Source organism: Ochotona curzoniae, unplaced genomic scaffold, assembly GCF_017591425.1.
Source record: "Ochotona curzoniae isolate NIBS_2020 unplaced genomic scaffold, NIBS_Ocur_1.0 contig_2294, whole genome shotgun sequence".
NCBI lineage: Eukaryota > Metazoa > Chordata > Mammalia > Lagomorpha > Ochotonidae > Ochotona > Ochotona curzoniae.
In genome coordinates, this window is record NW_024465405.1 from 5428479 (window position 1) to 5447956 (window position 19478).

At 60.3% G+C, this 19478-nt stretch overlaps 1 protein-coding gene across 1 annotated transcript in view; it reads right to left on the reverse strand.

Moving 5' to 3' along the window:
• HDAC4 (histone deacetylase 4) overlaps window positions 1-19478 on the reverse strand; it is a 176717-nt gene that overhangs the window by 3604 nt on the left and 153635 nt on the right. The window contains exons 19-26 of the mRNA XM_040972372.1: window positions 17796-17851; window positions 12485-12572; window positions 11794-11913; window positions 10985-11082; window positions 6970-7088; window positions 5865-5998; window positions 1503-1587; window positions 399-537 (exon numbers count right to left, since the gene is read on the reverse strand). Of these exons, the coding sequence (XP_040828306.1) occupies window positions 399-537; window positions 1503-1587; window positions 5865-5998; window positions 6970-7088; window positions 10985-11082; window positions 11794-11913; window positions 12485-12572; window positions 17796-17851 (839 nt within the window). The remainder of the gene's footprint in view (window positions 1-398; window positions 538-1502; window positions 1588-5864; window positions 5999-6969; window positions 7089-10984; window positions 11083-11793; window positions 11914-12484; window positions 12573-17795; window positions 17852-19478) is intronic.

Consider the following 19478-nt stretch of genomic DNA (forward strand, 5'->3'; position numbering starts at 1 on the left):
CAGGCCCACGGTGACAGACGCCTGCTGCCTGCAGAACCCCCTGGCCAGGCCCATGGCAACAGACCCCCGCTGCCTGCAGAACCCCCTGGCCAGGCCCATGGCAACAGACCCCCGCTGCCTGCAGAACCCCCTGGCCAGGCCCATGGCAACAGACCCCCGCTGCCTGCAGAACCCCCTGGCCAGGCCCATAGCGACAGACGCCTGCCACCTGCAGAACCCACTGGCCAGGTCCATGGCGACAGACACCCGCTGCCTGCAGAACTCCCTGGCCGGGCCCATGGAGGCAGACCCCGCCACCTGTACAACCTGCTGGCCAGGCCCATGGCAACAGACCCCCACACCCCTGCACAATCCCCCACCCCCTGCAGAATAGGCAGCAAGCCTGGGCAGCCACTCACCTCTTCTCAGCGGGCTCCACGCCCACAGACAGTGAGGCCATGGCAGTGACCGTCTCAGCTTCTTCGTTCTCACACGTCTGTACCTCCACCAGGGAGCGCCCGGCAGTGGACGGACGCTGCAGGCAGCGCCAGTATTTGCCTGGGGGCCGGAAGAGGCTCTCAGGGGCTGGGGGACTGCCTCCCAGGCCATGCCCAGGCCATGCCCAGGCCGCAGCTACCTCAGGCCCTGGGACTTTTGCAGGAGACAGATCTGGGCAGTACAGGCACCTCTGGACCTCAGCTCACACACATCTGGGCACCTTGGAAACGTTTACATGAGCCACCTGGGTCCAGCTGGCCCTCCCCCCGCAGGTGCCCACCCACAGTGAATGGTACTCAGTGGGCTCCTTCCTGGGACCCGATGTGCTGGGCCTTACCCAGAGCTAGCTCCTGGCACCAGCAGTGGCTCTGAGCTGGGAGCTGCTGCCCACACAGGTACACAGCAAGCAGGCCTCTGGCTTTCCCCACGTCACCGACAGCCTTGCCCACATCAATGTTTCAAAACCCAGATTAGGGTAAGTGAACCTTCCACCTGTGGCACTCCCTACGGGCGCTGGTTCAAGTCCTGTCTGCTCCACTTCTAACCCAGCTAATGGCTTGGAGAGACCAATGGAGGACAGATGGAGAGACCAATGGAGCCAGTGCTCGGGCTCCTGTCCCCACGTGGGAGATGCTCCTGGTATGAGATCAGCCCACCTCTGACCACTGCAGACATCTGGGGGGTGAACCAGCAGATGGAAACCATTTCTGCCTGTCTGTCCTCTGCTCTCTTTCAAGTAAATAAGAGAAGAAAAAGGAGAGAAAGGCAACCAGGGCTTTGAGAAGGACACACGTGGGTTTGGTGCGCGAGCAGGGGTCAGCTGATGGTGCCAGCCCCAGGTGGGAAATGGGCACAGGAAGACCCTGGATCCCGGACACAGGTGCCAGCTGGGGGCTGCCACGACACCATCCCTTGGAACTGGGGCTGCCACGCTGGGAGGTAGCTGGGAGGCCACCGAAGTCACATGAGCACCTCTACCAGCCCGCAAATGCCAGCCAGAGTGGGCCTGGCCACGCAGAACTCACTGTGGATCTCCGTGACCTTCTCCATGGAGCGCACGGCATTGGCGTTGGGTCTCTGCTGCATGACCTTGTCAGGGAGAGGATCAAGCTGGAAGAGAGGGACAGACGCTGGCTGCAGAGGGGGCACAGCCCAAGCAGCGTCCCGGAGGGCAGCGCGAGGGTCCATCAGCAGCTTTCACTGGCTCGGGAGACACTGAGGAGTATCTATGGGCTCCCACAAGCAGCGGAGGGAGCGTGACGGGAAGCGGCCCACGTGTGCCAGGAAGGCCGCTGTCCTCTCCCGCGGTCTCCCAGGAAAGCGTGATTCCTGTTAGCCCCAGGCAGCGATGGAGAGGCAGAGAGGGAGCCCTGGAGGGAGCCACATGTGGCCCAGAGCAGTGGGTGGTGGCCTGGGCCACAGAAGCTGGCAGCTTTAGCTCTGAAGAAACAACCAGGTCCACACTATCAGGGACATGTGCAGGGCCCGGGCGCAGCTGGGGCGGCCATGCAGATGGGCAGTGATGGTGCCCTCAGACAGCCAGGGGCTGGCCCAAGCACACACAGGAAAGGACGCACACAGGGCAGCCGTGGGTTTTGGGAATTGTGTGTGGACAGCTGCAGGGTCCTGGGCTCTCCAACACCAGTGCTCCCAGCAGAAGCCACAGGGCCCCTCCTAGAGGTGCCAGGTCCATGTAGCATAGGAGACAGAGGTAGGCGAGGGTGGTGGCCTGGGTGGGAACACAATGACGTGCCCATGCCAAGGCGCTCACGGGGTAGTTTGGGAGGGGTGGGCATTCAGTGCAACCAGGCAGAGACAGGGTGTACCCTGAGGACACACAGGACCACCTGGAAACTGTCTGGGCCATCGGTGGAACAACCATGCCATCAGCACTGAACGGCAAGTACAGCGAGGCCAAGACGGCAGCAGACGGCCTAGGAAACAGATTCTGGCCATGGCACACAGGTTTCATCTCCTGGAGCCCCGGGAGGTGTGGCACAACTCCCTGGCCTGTCCCCTGTGGCTGCTCCGGGGACACTGGCGGGGCCTTGCGGTTAGTGCAGGCATGCGGGCTGTGCACACTGAAAGCTTCATGTGACCCAAGGCTCAGCTGCTCAAAGCCGTGGCGGCCGGAGAATGACCCACAGCTGCTGGACAGGCTGCGTGTCTCAAGGCAGAGTACAGCATCCGCGCATGATTAAAGACCCAGAGAGGCAGCTGACCTGGGAGACGTGAGAGAAAGGGAGGCAGCCTTTAGAACAGGTGCACCAACACAAGCTGGACGCTCAGGGTGGCAGAGGAGGCGGTGAGGCGGACACGCCTGGGCAAGCGGTCCAGAGAACGGGGGTGGGGGCCAGGGATCCTGCGGTCAGCACTCGGAGGAGGGCAGCGTGACAGACTGACGTGTCACACACTCAGCCATGAGGCGTTTGAACCCTAGGGGCTTCCGGTCAGGACACGGCCCCAGGACATGTCTGAGCTACAGACGAGGCTGCTGTGGGTCCACGCAGGTTCCTCTGCCATGGCGAGACAAACGCTGCAGCGTCTGGCCTGCCCAAGCCGAAGGCGGGAGCCAGCAGCCCAGGGCCGGCATGGCTGGACCGTCTTCCCCTTCTGCTTGCCTCAGCCGCAGCAGACCAGCGGGGAACACGTACCCGGAACCCGTCTGGCTCATGGACACGAGCCAAGCCCTGCAGGGCCGGCAGAGGACACACACGGCGGGACAGCCCCGAGCTGCCCCCGCTCTGGCCACAAGGCTGGCTGGGCCTCTGCTTACTGAGAGGCAGGTGGACAGAGCACCAGCACCCTCACCACAGGGCAGGAGGAGGGCGTGGCCGCGGCTGCTGCTGACACAGGGCGCCCTCAGCTAGTAGGCAGAACTGGGCAACATGTGGGCGCAGGGCCCCTGGGGGACTGTCCTGTAAGGTAATTCAGCAAGGGAGCTGGATGGGCCATGATGTTTAAAGTCACGGCCCTGCAGCCACGGGCACAGGAAGCCTGCAGGACCAGCCCTGGCTGCCCCAGGCGTCACCCAGCCCCTCTCCTCTCCTATCTCAGGGTGCCCCGCTGAGCCTCGGTCTGATGTGATGGCTAGACCCGGAGTCCTCCCACTTGTCAGGAACCAAGACAATGTATGAAGCCACTGCATGAGTTTGCCACCCCTCCAGAGCATGGTGGGGGGTGCCCAGTGTGCACCCAGAGAGCTGCCAAAAGAGGGGAGCCCCGGGGGATGTTCTACACAGAATCCTGGTTCTCCTTAACTTCTTGTGGCCCCACTCCCCGGCAGGACCTGCACACGTGTGTGCCTTCCTCCCAGCACCGTGGCCCTGCCCTTGTCGGTACCCACGCCCCAGCCACAGCAGGGCTGTGCTTCACCCCTGAGCCCGGGTGCCTGCAGGGCCAGCAGGGGTGGTGTCAAGGTTGAGACCAGGGCTGGCACAGTGGCACAGCATGCTAGTATCCACCTTGTGGCACTGGCATCCCCTGAGGGTGAGGGCTCCTGTCCTGACTGCTCCACTTCCCATCCAGCTCCGTTTATGGACCGAAGCCTCGGGACCCTGTGGGAGACCCGGAAGCAGCTCTGGGCTCCTGGCTTTGATTAGTTCAGCTTGAGGAGTGAACCATCGATAGAAGACCTCTGTGTCTCCTTCTCTCCTTATCTGTTTTTAAGAAAAGTAAACAGGGCCCGGCGCAGTGGCCTAGTGGCTACAGTCCTCACCTTGAACATGCCGGGATCCCATGTGGGCGCCAGTTCTAACACCGGCAGCCCCACTTCCTATCCAGCTCCCTGCTTGTGGCCTGGGAAAGCAGTCGAGGACGGCCCAAAGCCCTAGGACCCTGTACCCACATGGGAGAACTGGAAGAAGTTCCTGGCTCCTGGCTTCGGATCAGCGCAGCACTGGACATTGAGGTCACTTGGGGAGTGAATCAATGGATGGAAGATCTTCCTCTCTGTCTCTCCTCCTCTCTGTATATCTGACTTTGCAATAGAAAGAAAGAAAAGAAAAGAAGAGAAAAGAAAAGAAAGGGAAAGAAAGGAAAGGAAAGGAAAGGAAAGGAAGAAAGAAAAAAAGAAAAATAAACCTTAGAAAAAAAGAGTAAGAGGTGACCACACCCTGTGCTCTGCCAGCTAGGAGAGGCAGAAACTCTGCAGACTCCCAGCCCTGCCCCCGCAGCACCCCGCAGCAGCAGCAGATGCCACAGGGCCTGGAAGGGTGAGAACTCGGCTGTGCGGGGAGCACCGGGCCCAGCACGGCGTCATCCTGCTACTCGGGAATCTTGAGGGGTCACTGGCCCCTTGCTGCTCGGGGCTGCCTGTCCCCTGCGCCATCCCTGCCCCACGCTTGCACACAGTCAAGCCGGCAGCTGCCCCTGGCCTCCCTGTTTCCGAGTGCTGGGCAGGCTGTCTGCGGTCTGCCCTTCCTGCAAACTTCTGCCCCGTCACATGCCCAGGAGTAACCCTCGCTGCTGTGGGCACCATGCCCACTGGCAGCTTCCTACGCGGAGGTCCTCCTTCAGCAGCATGGCTGTCTGTCCAGCACCCCTCAAGCCCCTGCACTGCCAGCTCATGGGGCTGCACACGCCACACGTGCCCAAGGACAGCACCCCAGGCCTCATGAAGCTCTGCAGCCAGAAGTGGAGCCCACGTGCTGGGCCCTGCTGGCCTTCAGCGTACAGGTATCTTCACAGGATCAACACAGGGGCTGGGGTTATGCGGCAGGCTGTGGGCGCCGGTTCAAGTCTGGCTGTTTCACTTGTGATTCAGCTCAAGTGCTAGGGAGGCAGTGGAGGACACCCATCCTCAACCCGGCCGCAGCCAGGCCAGGAGCAGCCCTGCCCTGTACTACAGGGCTCGGTCCAGGGACACTCGGGCTCATGGTGAATGCGTGAGGCGGGAGGAGCATGGGCATGTGGGTCCTGTCCACCTAGAGCCCCCAGAGCCCCACAGGGCCCAGGGATAACAGGCGGCCCTGCATCCTTGTGTCCGTTAGGGGCTGGGGGCGTTGGGCCCGTGCTTACTCCAGCAGCAGGAAATGGCATGAGACCAGCTCCCAGGGGCCTCTGGCACCTTTTCCGTGCCACCCAGGCCAGAAGCAGCAGGGCCAGGCCAAGGCCTGGGGACGGAGGGAACTGGTGGGCTGGTACTCTAACTGGAGCCCTAGCAGCCCGGCTGCAGACGCCACAGCATCCCTCTGGCTCGGTTCTGTGGACATGGAAGGTGCCACCTTGGTGTCACTGGGGTCTCAGGAGAGCTGTCCAGGCCCCGTGCCCATTGGGGTTACTCCTAGAGAGAAGCCAGTCTGCAGAGAGCCAAGATAAGGCTACCTGTCCCCCTTAACGGCTGCCTGCGCCCCGAGGGCATGTCCCTTGCTCCCATGAGTCTGTACCTCATTTCCCAGGAGAGCAGAGACGCACGCTTCAGAGGCGTCACAGATGGCCGTCAGGTCGTGGCCCCCCTCGAGGGCCAGGACGATGCGGCCACCAGCCAGGCCCATCAGTTGCTTGGTCAGGTGCCCAAAACCTGCAAAGGAGAAGCTGTCATGCAGAAGCTGGGCAGAGGGTCCTAGCTGGCACTCAGCTTGGGCAGAGGGTCCTAGCTGGCAGTCAGCTTGGGCTGCCCTGGGACGGCTTTGGCGTGTGATCTCACAGAGTAGTTGTCGCTATGTGGGGGTCCCGTGCCCCTGCCTGTAGCTCCCCAGAGAGGCTCCGGGGCTCCAGTCACCTGACCAATCATGGGGCACCTGCCCACCTGGGGCACCTGCATACAGGGAAGGCCGACGGGGTGGGTGATCGACTGTCCTTCCTCAGAAAGCACAGGGACCGATGGTGGTGACTGGGCCAGCTGTCCACGCCACGGCTTCTGGGAGCCCCACTCGGTCTCTCACTGAGCCAGTGACATGGGGCTCAGGGCTGCTGGGTAGATGCCAGAGGGCAGCCAGAGCAGGGTGACAGCAGCATCTGGGCTGTGGAAAGGAGACCAAGCTCCCTTCCCCTGCCCTGATGGAGTGAGGGGTCAGCTGGTGGGACTCCAGGGACCCCAGGACATCAGGGCCAGCCACGGCTCATGATGCCCAGGGCATGGGGAGCCACAAGCTGCTGCCTGGCTCTGACACTGCTAGGGCCGGCTGAAGCCATGCAGTCTGATGATGTCAGAGGCACAGAGTGGGAGTGAAGGCCATGGTCACCTTAAGCCACCCTCCTCACCCACACTCGTGACTGGGCTCCCAGCACCACTCTGCCCCCGGCTCCCTGCTGCTTTCTCTGCCTGGGCATTAGGGAGTGGTGCCTCCCTGTCACCGTGAGGGGATGGCCGCAGCATCCGTCAGCTCTCTGTGCATGGAAGGGCCTGCACGGCCCCAGGTCAGCCCCTGCACGCCCCGGTGCTCACGCACTGCTGCCTGAAGCCAGCTCTGTGCCCACAGGGATGATGGGGTCTCCAGTGCCCGTGGCGATGGGCAGACCACAGGCAGGGTGACCGCTGCGGGCACTTACACTTGGCAGAGAGGTTGTAGCCCCCGAGTGGCGTGGGGTGGCCCTCCACGGCGTCGAAGCCTGATGACACCAGCACCACGTCTGGGGCAAACTCGCCGGCGATGGGCATGACCACCGTTCTGGGAAGGGCAGGACAGGGCATCACCAGGCCAGCCCGGGCAGAGCACAGTGCCCCCCAGCTCCCAGCCAGGGGCTGCAGCGTGCGCATGCCCTCCAGGCGTCCCTCCACACACACCCCCGTACATGATGCCCAGTCACTTGCGTGTAACACAGCTCTATCCTCACTGGCCAAGGCTGCTGGCTGGTTCTGGGAGGTTCCTCCTCACCCCCGGCCATGGCACTAGCTGTGTGGACGTGGGGCCATCATCTCAGTTCCCCAGAGGGCTGTGCACCATAGCCAAGATGGGCACACTCTCATGTGAAGGAGCAGAGAACACACTGCCCTCTACCCCCGACCCCAGCCTCCCTCCACATGCCCCATTCTGGGATGTGGGAAAGTCGCCTGTCCCCACCGTCCAGGCAGCTGTGACCATGGCCAGCTCTGAAAGCCATGCCACCTCCAGACACGGTAATTGGTGTGACAGTGGCCAGCCAGGGCCTGCAGAAGTTCCACCCACTAGGCTGTAATCCATTCCCAGCACATGATGAGCAGTGGGACACGGCGGCGAGGGCTGGCAGCCAGCAGCCCCTCTGTTGACGTCCTAGGCTCTGCCTCGCCAGGACTATTACCTCACTGCCAACCGTGGCCAGTGCCACTGGGGACCACATGGGAAACACGCCAGGGTGCTGGCCTTGATCCTGCCTCCACCTGCTTCACCTCGGCACCGTGGTGGCCCTGACTCGAGTGCTGCCTGCCCCCAGGGCCCAGGGTCCAGCAGCCCCGCAATTATGCAGTCCAGCTGGGGCAGGGCAGTATGGCTCCCCAGCAAAGCCACCCAGGCTGGCCAGGGCTGAACAAGAGCTCTCCTCGGGCTGTCCAGGCAGCAGCCCTGCTGACCGGCCAGCCTTGTCCTCCTGTCCCTTCTTTCTTCTCTGCTGCCCTGACCCTCGCCTCCTGTGGCCTGGGGGCACGCTCAGCCCCACCCTGCTCTGCTCCACTGGCTCATCTGGCTCCCTGGCTGTTTGCTGGCACTGCTGCCCTCCAGCATGAGGGGCTATGCTGTCATGCTCTTATTTAATTTTTAAGGGCTGGCCCTGCAACCATGACTGAGACTGGCCAAGCAGGACCCTTCAAGTCCAAGTTCTCGGCTTATGCTTTCGCTTCTGTAATCACTGTGAGTGTCCTCGGTGGATCTCCACACAGGAGAACTTGGCCGTGCTCAAAGAAACACGATGACCGTTAGAAAAGGGGTGGCCAGGACCAGGGCAGGGAGGGCCCAGCTACTGTGGGACAAGAGGGACACAAGGCCGGCTAGTCACAGCGGGCAGTGGGACAAATAGATGGCGAAGCTTGGCCAACTATTGTGGACAGGAGGGCCATGGGGCAGAGGGGGTAATGGGACAGGAGGGCCATGGGGCAGAGGGGGTAATGGGACAGGAGGGCCCTGGGGCAGAGGGGGTAATGGGACAGGAGGGCCATGGGGCAGTGGGGGTAATGGGACAGGAGGGCCCTGGGGCAGAGGGGGTAATGGGACAGGAGGGCCCTGGGGCAGAGGGGGTAATGGGACAGGAGGGCCATGGGGCAGTGGGGGTAATGGGACAGGAGGGCCCTGGGGCAGAGGGGGTAATGGGACAGGAGGGGCATGGGGCAGTGGGGGTAATGGGACAGGAGGGCCATGGGGCAGTGGGGGTAATGGGACAGGAGGGCCCTGGGGCAGAGGGGGTAATGGGACAGGAGGGCCATGGGGCAGTGGGGGTAATGGGACAGGAGGGGCATGGGGCAGTGGGGGTAATGGGACAGGAGGGCCCTGGGGCAGTGGGGGTAATGGGACGGGAAGGGCATGGGGCAGTGGGGGTAATGGGACAGGAGGGGCATGGGGCAGTGGGGGTAATGGGATGGGAGGGCCCTGGGGCAGTGGGGGTAATGGGACGGGAAGGGCATGGGGCAGTGGGGGTAATGGGACGGGAAGGGCATGGGGCAGTGGGGGTAATGGGACAGGAGGGCCCTGGGGCAGAGGGGGTAATGGGACAGGAGGGGCATGGGGCAGTGGGGGTAATGGGACAGGAGGGGCATGGGGCAGTGGGGGTAATGGGACAGGAGGGGCATGGGGCAGTGGGGGTAATGGGATGCGAGGGCCCTGGGGCAGTGGGGGTAATGGGACAGGAGGGGCATGGGGCAGTGGGGGTAATGGGATGGGAGGGCCCTGGGGCAGTGGGGGTAATGGGACGGGAAGGGCATGGGGCAGTGGGGGTAATGGGACAGGAGGGCCCTGGGGCAGAGGGGGTAATGGGACAGGAGGGCCCTGGGGCAGAGGGGGTAATGGGACAGGAGGAGCATGGGGCAGTGGGGGTAATGGGACGGGAGGGGCATGGGGCAGTGGGGGTAATGGGACGGGAGGGCCCTGGGGCAGTGGGGGTAATGGGACGGGAAGGGCCCTGGGGCAGTGGGGGTAATGGGACGGGAAGGGCATGGGGCAGTGGGGGTAATGGGACAGGAGGGCCCTGGGGCAGTGGGGGTAATGGGACAGGAGGGTCCTGGGGCAGAGGGGGTAATGGGACGGGAGGGCCCTGGGGCAGAGGGGGTAATGGGACAGGAGGGGCATGGGGCAGTGGGGGTAATGGGACGGGAAGGGCATGGGGCAGTGGGGGTAATGGGACGGGAAGGGCCCTGGGGCAGTGGGGGTAATGGGACAGGAGGGCCCTGGGGCAGAGGGGGTAATGGGACAGGAGGGGCATGGGGCAGTGGGGGTAATGGGACGGGAGGGCCATAGGACTGGAAGGACACGGGCAGGGAGGGCCATGGGGCAGTGAGGATGTCGATCCCTCTGTCGCAGACAACACTCCTGGTGGGAGCAGCCAAGCCCAAGGAGCCGAGCAGCCGAGCTCGCACCTGCCTGGGAAGACGGGAGGAGCAGGCAGCCTGCGTGCTGCCAGGAGATCCAGCTCCGGCACCTGCAGCTCCGAGTCACCAGGGTTCTTGCACAGCCCTGGTAGAGGTAGGAGGTGGGGCTGCCGGCAGCACAGAGGAGCAAGAGAAGGTCCCCAGCACGTCCCCCGACCTCTGCCATCCCTGCCAACTTCAAAAGCGGCCCCTGGAGGCCCTGGTTTGAATTAAGGACATCACTTCTTGTCTCCAGGTCCCGGAGAGAGTGCTCTCAATGGCAGCAATTTTCTTATCTGTCCTTCATCTTGGGGACTAGTCCTGCAGGAGCAGCCTGGCAGGCCGGGGTCCCAGGGGCAGGGTGTGCCTGGAGAGGAGCAGTGGTGCTGGGAACCCTGAGTTCTGAACTTCCAAGTGCTCACAGAAGTTGCTCAGCACCAGCCACAGCAGGGCAGAGCCTACACAGAAAAACGGGCAGCCATATCTTCCCATGGCACCTCCCCCACCACAGCAGTGCACCTGCCGGCACATGCCGAGGCCAGATGCACTCACTCCTCTATACTGCTGTGCAGGGCACAGGACAGAGACACAACACACACACACATTTATACACAGACACCACCCACATGTCTACACGGAGACACAGGCATCCGACTGGAATCTGCGCCCGTGCTTGGGGAGGGTAACATTTTCAGGAGCACTCCGTCAGTGCTGGCCACTCCTGCCTGTATCTGGCTGTAGGCATTGTCCCTGGGCTCAGGCAGGATAGCAGAACAGCCACCCCCACGTCACAGCTCACACAGGTCTTGGTGAGCACAGAAGGCCGTGGGGTCCCCACCCTGCAGACCCTGTGCTCAGTCTTGCCCCGTCATGGCTTGCATGGACCCGAGTTTCTTTCAGCAGCACAGGACCGGGATGCTGTGAAACACTGAGCCTCAGGCTGCATGCTGACGCTCTCGTGCTGGAACCCCATCCTGTGTCCTGATGTCATCACAAGGCCGCGATGGTTCCCAGGGAACATCACAGGAGACTCACCTGAATGCTGCCAGGTACTCTGTGTCCCCCATGGGCGGGTCCAGACCTCCAGTGAACGCCATGTTGACATTGAAGCCCACGCCTGGCCCTGTGCCCACCTGTGGCCAGGGGAGACATGTCACACTTTCAGAGGGGCACCCTGACAAGGGGAACCTTTGGTCAGGGAACAGGGAACCCTTAAAAGGGAATTCTGCCAGGGAAACCCTCCAACATACATCCCTGACATGGGAGAACCCTCAGATGGGGACCCTGACACGGGAGAATCCTCAGATGGGGGCCCTGACACAGGGGAGCCCTCAGATGGACATCCTGACATAGAGGAACCCTCAGATGGGGACCCTGACACAGGGGAGCCCTCGTTGCGGACCCTGACATGGGGGAGCCCTCACTGGGGGCCCCTGGTGCAGTTGCACCCAGGCTGGAGCTTTCTTGGTACCCCCTCTATGGCATGGGCTCCTGGGTCCCATGGGGACTCTCCTTGCGCATGCTGAGTGCTACTTACAGGGCAGTGTGCCCACAGCGGCTCTATAAGGTCCGGCCAGAACAAGGCCCTGGGCTTCCAGGGAGGCCTGCAGCGCGAGAACACCTGGGGTCTGCAGCTCCCCAGCTCATCTAGCAGCACTGGGCAGGCGGGGGACACCAGGGCCCAGGGTCCCTCACCAGGCAACAAGGTCACAGGGGCTGCACGCTCGCTGGTTTGACCTGCCACCTCCTTAGCCTAGAAGCAAAAGCCACCCCTGCACCTGCCCTCCCACGGCCGGACCCAGACCTCCCTGGATCCTTCTGGAAGACCCACCGAGCTCCCTCACCTCGTCGGGCGCCCCGCTGCCTGGGAAGAAGTTGCCGTCATCATAGCGATGCAATGACACGTAGAGGACACTGGGGTCGCTGTAGAAGGCTTGCTGCGTCCCATTGCCATGGTGCACGTCCTGCGGGCGTGGGAGCCGGCTCAGGGCTGGGCCATGGGCAGCCCATGCAGTTCTCTCCTCTGCACACCAGGCATGGGATGGCAGCTCACGCCCTGGCGGGAAGGCTTCCCTGCTTGGCCTTACTCAGGTGGGAGCCGTAGGGGTGGGCATTTCTGCTGGGTCTCTGGGCCCTGTTGTGGTTGCACTACAGCAGCACCTGCTCGGCCTCTGTAGGGGGAGGTCACCGACTGGCTGCCCTCTCGCAGGCACACATGGAGATGTGTGGCCGTGGGTGCCAGGGGCAAGCCTCTCCTCCTGCCTGAGGGTGGCAGTGAGGTCGTCCTTCCCGGGGCAGCTGCCTGACCACTCTGTGCTCCAGCTGGGGGCTTGAACACAGACTAGGACCGCAGCTGCCACTGGTCGCAGCTTCCCTGACCTCTGCCTTCCAACTGCAAGCGCAGCCCTCGGCCGGTGGCCCTGACTGTGGGTGAGGACGGGCTGGTAGACGAGGCCAGCTCTGGGAGTACAAGTGCCCCCAGCCTTCGGAGGCGGCCGCGTGCCGGGGAGCCTGGGGCAGGCAGGCCCCACTCACCCAGTCCACGATGAGGATCTTGCTCACATTCAGCCTCTGCTGTAGGAGCTTGGCGGCCACGGCCACGGAGTTGAAGTAGCAGAAGCCCCTGTGTGGGGACGAGGGGACGCGGGCGGAGCGCTCAGCACACGTGCCCCACCGGGCAGGCTTGTGCACGTCTCACACACACACACACACACACACACACACACACACACCAGGCAGATGCAGGACTTACCCCCACAATCCACACCCCTGCCACATGAACACCATATACATCAACACACCAAGGATGCACAAGTGTGCCCACAGACACCCCCCACATCAGATACATGCATGTAGACACACACCAGGTATACACACATATAGACAGACATACAGATTCACACCTTCATCTCAGGTACAGCACACATAGCATGGATATACATGTGTGCAAACACTCCCACCAGGGATATACATACATACATACATACATGTACACACAAGGGCCGCCCTCCACCCTCACACACACATACATACATGTACACACAAGGGCCGCCCTCCACCCTTACCACACACATACATACATGCATGTACACACAAGGGATGCTCTCCACCCTTACCACACACACATACATACATGTACACACAAGGGCCGCCCTCCACCCTTACCACACACACATACATGTACACACAAGGGCCGCCCTCCACCCTTACCACACACATACATACATGCATGTACACACAAGGGATGCTCTCCACCCTTACCACACACACATACATACATGTACACACAAGGGCCGCCCTCCACCCTTACCACACACACATACATGTACACACAAGGGCCGCCCTCCACCCTGACCACACACACATACATACATGTACACACAAGGGCCGCCCTCCACCCTGACCACACACACATACATACATGTACACACAAGGGCCGCCCTCCACCCTCACACACACATACATACATGTACACACAAGGGCCGCCCTCCACCCTTACCACACACATACATACATGCATGTACACACAAGGGATGCTCTCCACCCTTACCACACACACATACATACATGTACACACAAGGGCCGCCCTCCACCCTTACCACACACACATACATGTACACACAAGGGCCGCCCTCCACCCTTACCACACACATACATACATGCATGTACACACAAGGGATGCTCTCCTCCCTTACCACACACACATACATACATGTACACACAAGGGCCGCCCTCCACCCTTACCACACACACATACATGTACACACAAGGGCCGCCCTCCACCCTTACCACACACATACATACATGCATGTACACACAAGGGATGCTCTCCACCCTTACCACACACACATACATACATGTACACACAAGGGCCGCCCTCCACCCTTACCACACACACATACATGTACACACAAGGGCCGCCCTCCACCCTGACCACACACACATACATACATGTACACACAAGGGCCGCCCTCCACCCTGACCACACACACATACATACATGTACACACAAGGGCCGCCCTCCACCCTGACCACACACACATACATACATGTACACACAAGGGCCGCCCTCCACCCTCACACACACACATACATACATGTACACACAAGGGATGCTCTCCACCCTTACCACACACACATACATACATGTACACACAAGGGCCGCCCTCCACCCTCACACACACACATACATACATGTACACACAAGGGATGCTCTCCACCCTTACCACACACATACATACATACATGTACACACAAGGGCCGCCCTCCACCCCGCCACACACACACATACATACATGTACACACAAGGGATGCTCTCCACCCTTACCACACACACATACATACATGTACACACAAGGGCCGCCCTCCACCCTTACCACACACATACATACATGTACACACAAGGGCCGTCCTCCACCCTGACCACACACACATACATACATGTACACACAAGGGCCGCCCTCCACCCTCACACACACATACATACATGTACACACAAGGGCCGCCCTCCACCCTTACCACACACATACATACATACATGTACACACAAGGGCCGCCCTCCACCCCGCCACACACACACATACATACATGTACACACAAGGGATGCTCTCCACCCTTACCACACACATACATACATACATGTACACATAAGGGCCGCCCTCCACCCTCACACACACACACATACATACATGTACACACAAGGGATGCTCTCCACCCTTACCACACACACATACATACATGTACACACAAGGGCCGCCCTCCACCCTGACCACACACACATACATACATGTACACACAAGGGCCGCCCTCCACCCTGACCACACACACATACATACATGTACACACAAGGGCCGCCCTCCACCCTTACCACACACACATACATGTACACACAAGGGCCGCCCTCCACCCTGACCACACACACATACATACATGTACACACAAGGGATGCTCTCCACCCTGACCACACACACACATACATACATGTACACACAAGGGCCACCCTCCACCCTTACCACACACACATACATACATGTACACACAAGGGCCGCCCTCCACCCTTACCACACACACATACATACATGTACACACAAGGGCCGCCCTCCACCCTGACCACACACACATACATGTACACACAAGGGCCGCCCTCCACCCTGACCACACACACATACATGTACACACAAGGGCCGCCCTCCACCCTGACCACACACACACATACATGCATGTACACACAAGGGCCGCCCTCCACCCTCACACACACATACATACATACATGTACACACAAGTGACGTCCTCCACCCTTACCACACACACACATGTATACACACACACAAGGGCCGCCCTCCACCCTGACCACACACACACATATACATACATGTACACACAAGGGACGCCCTCCACCCCACCACACACACATACATACATGTACACACAAGGGATGCTCTCCACCCTTACCACACACATACATACATACATGTACACACAAGGGATGCTCTCCACCCTTACCACACACATACATACATACATGTACACATAAGGGCCGCCCTCCACCCTCACACACACACATACATACATGTACACACAAGGGATGCTCTCCACCCTTACCACACACACATACATACATGTACACACAAGGGCCGCCCTCCACCCTGACCACACACACATACATACATGTACACACAAGGGCCGCCCTCCACCCTGACCACACACACATACATACATGTACACACAAGGGCCGCCCTCCACCCTTACCACACACACATACATACATGTACACACAAGGGCCGCCCTCCACCCTGACCACACACACATACATACATGTACACACAAGGGATGCTCTCCACCCTGACCACACACACACATACATACATGTACACACAAGGGCCGCCCTCCACCCTTACCACACACACATACATACATGTACACACAAGGGCCGCCCTCCACCCTGACCACACACACATACATGTACACACAAGGGCCGCCCTCCACCCTTACCACACACACACACATACATACATGTACACACAAGGGCCGCCCTCCACCCTGACCACACACACATACATACATGTACACACAAGGGATGCTCTCCACCCTGACCACACACACACATACATACATGTACACACAAGGGCCGCCCTCCACCCTTACCACACACACATACATACATGTACACACAAGGGCCGCCCTCCACCCTGACCACACACACATACATGTACACACAAGGGCCGCCCTCCACCCTGACCACACACACACATACATGCATGTACACACAAGGGCCGCCCTCCACCCTCACACACACATACATACATACATGTACACACAAGTGATGTCCTCCACCCTTACCACACACACACATGCATACACACACACAAGGGCCGCCCTCCACCCTGACCACACACACACATATACATACATGTACACACAAGGGACGCCCTCCACCCCACCACACACACATACATACATGTACACACAAGGGCCGCCCTCCACCCCGCCACACACATACATGGATATGCACATATTTATACATACATGTATACACACAGATGCCCTCCACCCTCACCACATGCACACACACACCATGGAAAATATCCATATATGCTTGTATATAAACATACAGATTAAATGCTCTCCATACAAATCCATACGCTCATCACATATACACACTATGGATGTACATGCACACACATGCAGCTGATGTATGCATGTACACAGAGGCACACACATACCCCGATACAGACACCCTCCCCACATGTAACCACACACACATATACACACATGTGGACATACACATCCCCAAGATGCAACTGTAACAGATACACAAATGCACACTTACACACCACAGTATGGATTTGGCACACGCATGAAAACACACCACACCCATGTAGAGACACACACACTGTGCAGACCCCTGCCCACAGCCAAACAGTGGCACACGCCAAGGACGCAAAGGCACAGCCTCCCTCAGGGCACTCAGTCCTACTGGGGTGGACAGGGACACTCATGCACATAGTCAGTCTCTCATACAGAATGTGCAGCACTGCTATGTTGATGTGTCGACTGTACACATATGTACTACACACACAGCCAGCCTCCTATGTGGAGTACAGCACTGACACACACGCCCTCTCATGTGGGGGTACACAGCACTCCTGCACTGACACACACACGCCCTCTCATGTGGGGGTGCACAGCACTCCTGTACACACACACACACACACACACGCCCTCTCATGTGGGGGTGCACAGCACTCCTGTACACACACACACACACACGCCCTCTCATGTGGGGGTACACAGCACTCCTGCACTGACACACACACATGCCCTCTCATGTGGGGGTACACAGCACTCCCATGCTGACACAATGCACATACATGTACCACATAACCACAAACCGCACATATACCCCCCAACACACACACAGAAAGACATAAACACAGCTCCCACCCATGGGTTCATTTCCCATCTGCCCATGGGGCCTGACTTCAAGGCCTGGGCCAAAGCCTTGGGTAGGCAACTCAGCCCAGGTCCCCCATGAGGACGGCAGGAACTCTGCCCTGTGGGCCATCCCTGCCTCCTCCCTGGTCTACACGGAGGGCACTGGAGCGCTGCTCTGTGGCCAGCGCCTGCTCCACCCTCCTATGTCCCAGCTTGCTTCCCCAGAGGAGTGTCCTGTCACTAAGCCTGGCCCAGCTCCCCGACCCCCTCACTGCTAACCGGTCAGTGAGGCAGACACTCAGAGGGGCCCCGCTGGCACCACTGGCCCAGGGCTGTGCCGTGGAAAGGATAGGTGGCCTGCATGCATATGCCTCAGCAGGGTGCCCAGTGCCACGGCCCAGGGTCTACTCACATGGGGGTGCTCTCCTCGGCGTGGTGTCCTGGGGGGCGGACCACAGCAAAGCCGTTCTGGAGGATGCAGCCATGGGGGAGGGGCAGAGACAGGCTTTACCTCAAGGTTCAGTCCCAGCAGCCCCCAGCCCGAGGACGGCACTGCCTGGGAGCCTGCCCTATACACCCGGGCTCCTCTTTATACTGGTCCGCCAGCACCAGGAGTGCCTGGTGAGGCCCAGGCCAAAGATTAAAGCAGAATCTGTCCTGAGGCTTGCTCAACTGGGTCCCCAAGCTTTGCCAAGAAGTGGCCGAGTTCTGTCCTGCTCACTGCCCCTAGCTCTGGCTGGTGTGTGGACACAGGCCCTGTTCTGCATTCCTGCACCTCAGCTCTGTCCTACACAATGCAGCCCTTATAGGGGTGTGAACGCTGCGTCCCGTCCTACACCCAGCCCTTATAGGGGTGTGCACGCTGCGTCCCGTCCTACGCCCAGCCCTTATAGGGGTGTGCACGCTGCGTCCTGTCTTACGCCCAGCCCTTATAGGGGTGTGCATGCTGCGTCCCGTCCTACGCCCAGCCCTTATAGGGGTGTGCACGCTGCGTCCTGTCTTACGCCCAGCCCTTATAGGGGTGTGCATGCTGCGTCCCGTCCTACGCCCAGCCCTTATAGGGGTGTGCACACTGCGTCCTGTCTTACGCCCAGCCCTTATAGGGGTGTGCACGCTGCGTCCTGTCCTACACCCAGCACTGGCTGGGGTGAGCTCCTACGCCCAGCCCTTATAGGGGTGTGCACGCTGCGTCCTGTCTTACGCCCAGCCCTTATAGGGGTGAGCACGCTGCGTCCTGTCCTACGCCCAGCACTGGCTGGGGTGAGCACGCTGCGTCCCGTCCTACGCCCAGCCCTTATAGGGGTGTGCACACTGTGTCCCGTCCTACACCCAGCCCTTATAGGGGTGTGCATGCTGCGTCCCGTCCTACGCCCAGCCCTTATAGGGGTGTGAACGCTGCGTCCCGTCCTACGCCCAGCACTGGCTGGGGTGTGCACGCTGCGTCCCGTCCTACGCCCAGCACTGGCTGGGGTGAGCACGCTGTGTCCCGTCCTACGCCCAGCTCCTCTCCCATGCCTTGGGTCTCAACAGCCAGCTGCAAGCCACTCCACGGAGGCCGTAGTAGGTGCAGCTTCCATCAATAGGAGCAGGCAGCCACAGGAAGCTGTGGTCGTGTCTACCTTCTCAGGGCAGTCAGCGATGGCTGGCTGTGCTGCCCGTGGTGTTGATAAGCCTGCCCCAGGGGCCAGCAAGTGTGGTCATGACGCCCACCCAGGCCCATGAGAGCCGTGACTGGCAGAACTGCTATCTCTGGTGGCTGGTCTGTCCACAGATGTGGCCTGCTTTATGACCACACTGAAGCCTACTTGCCTCTCCTCCGTGGGAGAGGTCACGGCACTGGTGCAAGGCTGGTGTGTGGCAGCAAGGGACAGGGTGAGCTGCTCCGGCATGGGCCACATCGGGGGGGGGGGGGCACTTCCTTGAGGTATGTCTCCTGAGAGCATCTTGCCTTCTGTGTCGGACACACAGAGCCCATGGAACTCTTCCTGCTGCTGGACAGTGGTGAGGACCCTCTCTAGTGCCTGGCCACCAGGGCTGGGAGCACAGATGGACACACAACTCGCCACCTGGACAGCTGCTGACACCACGGGCTGGA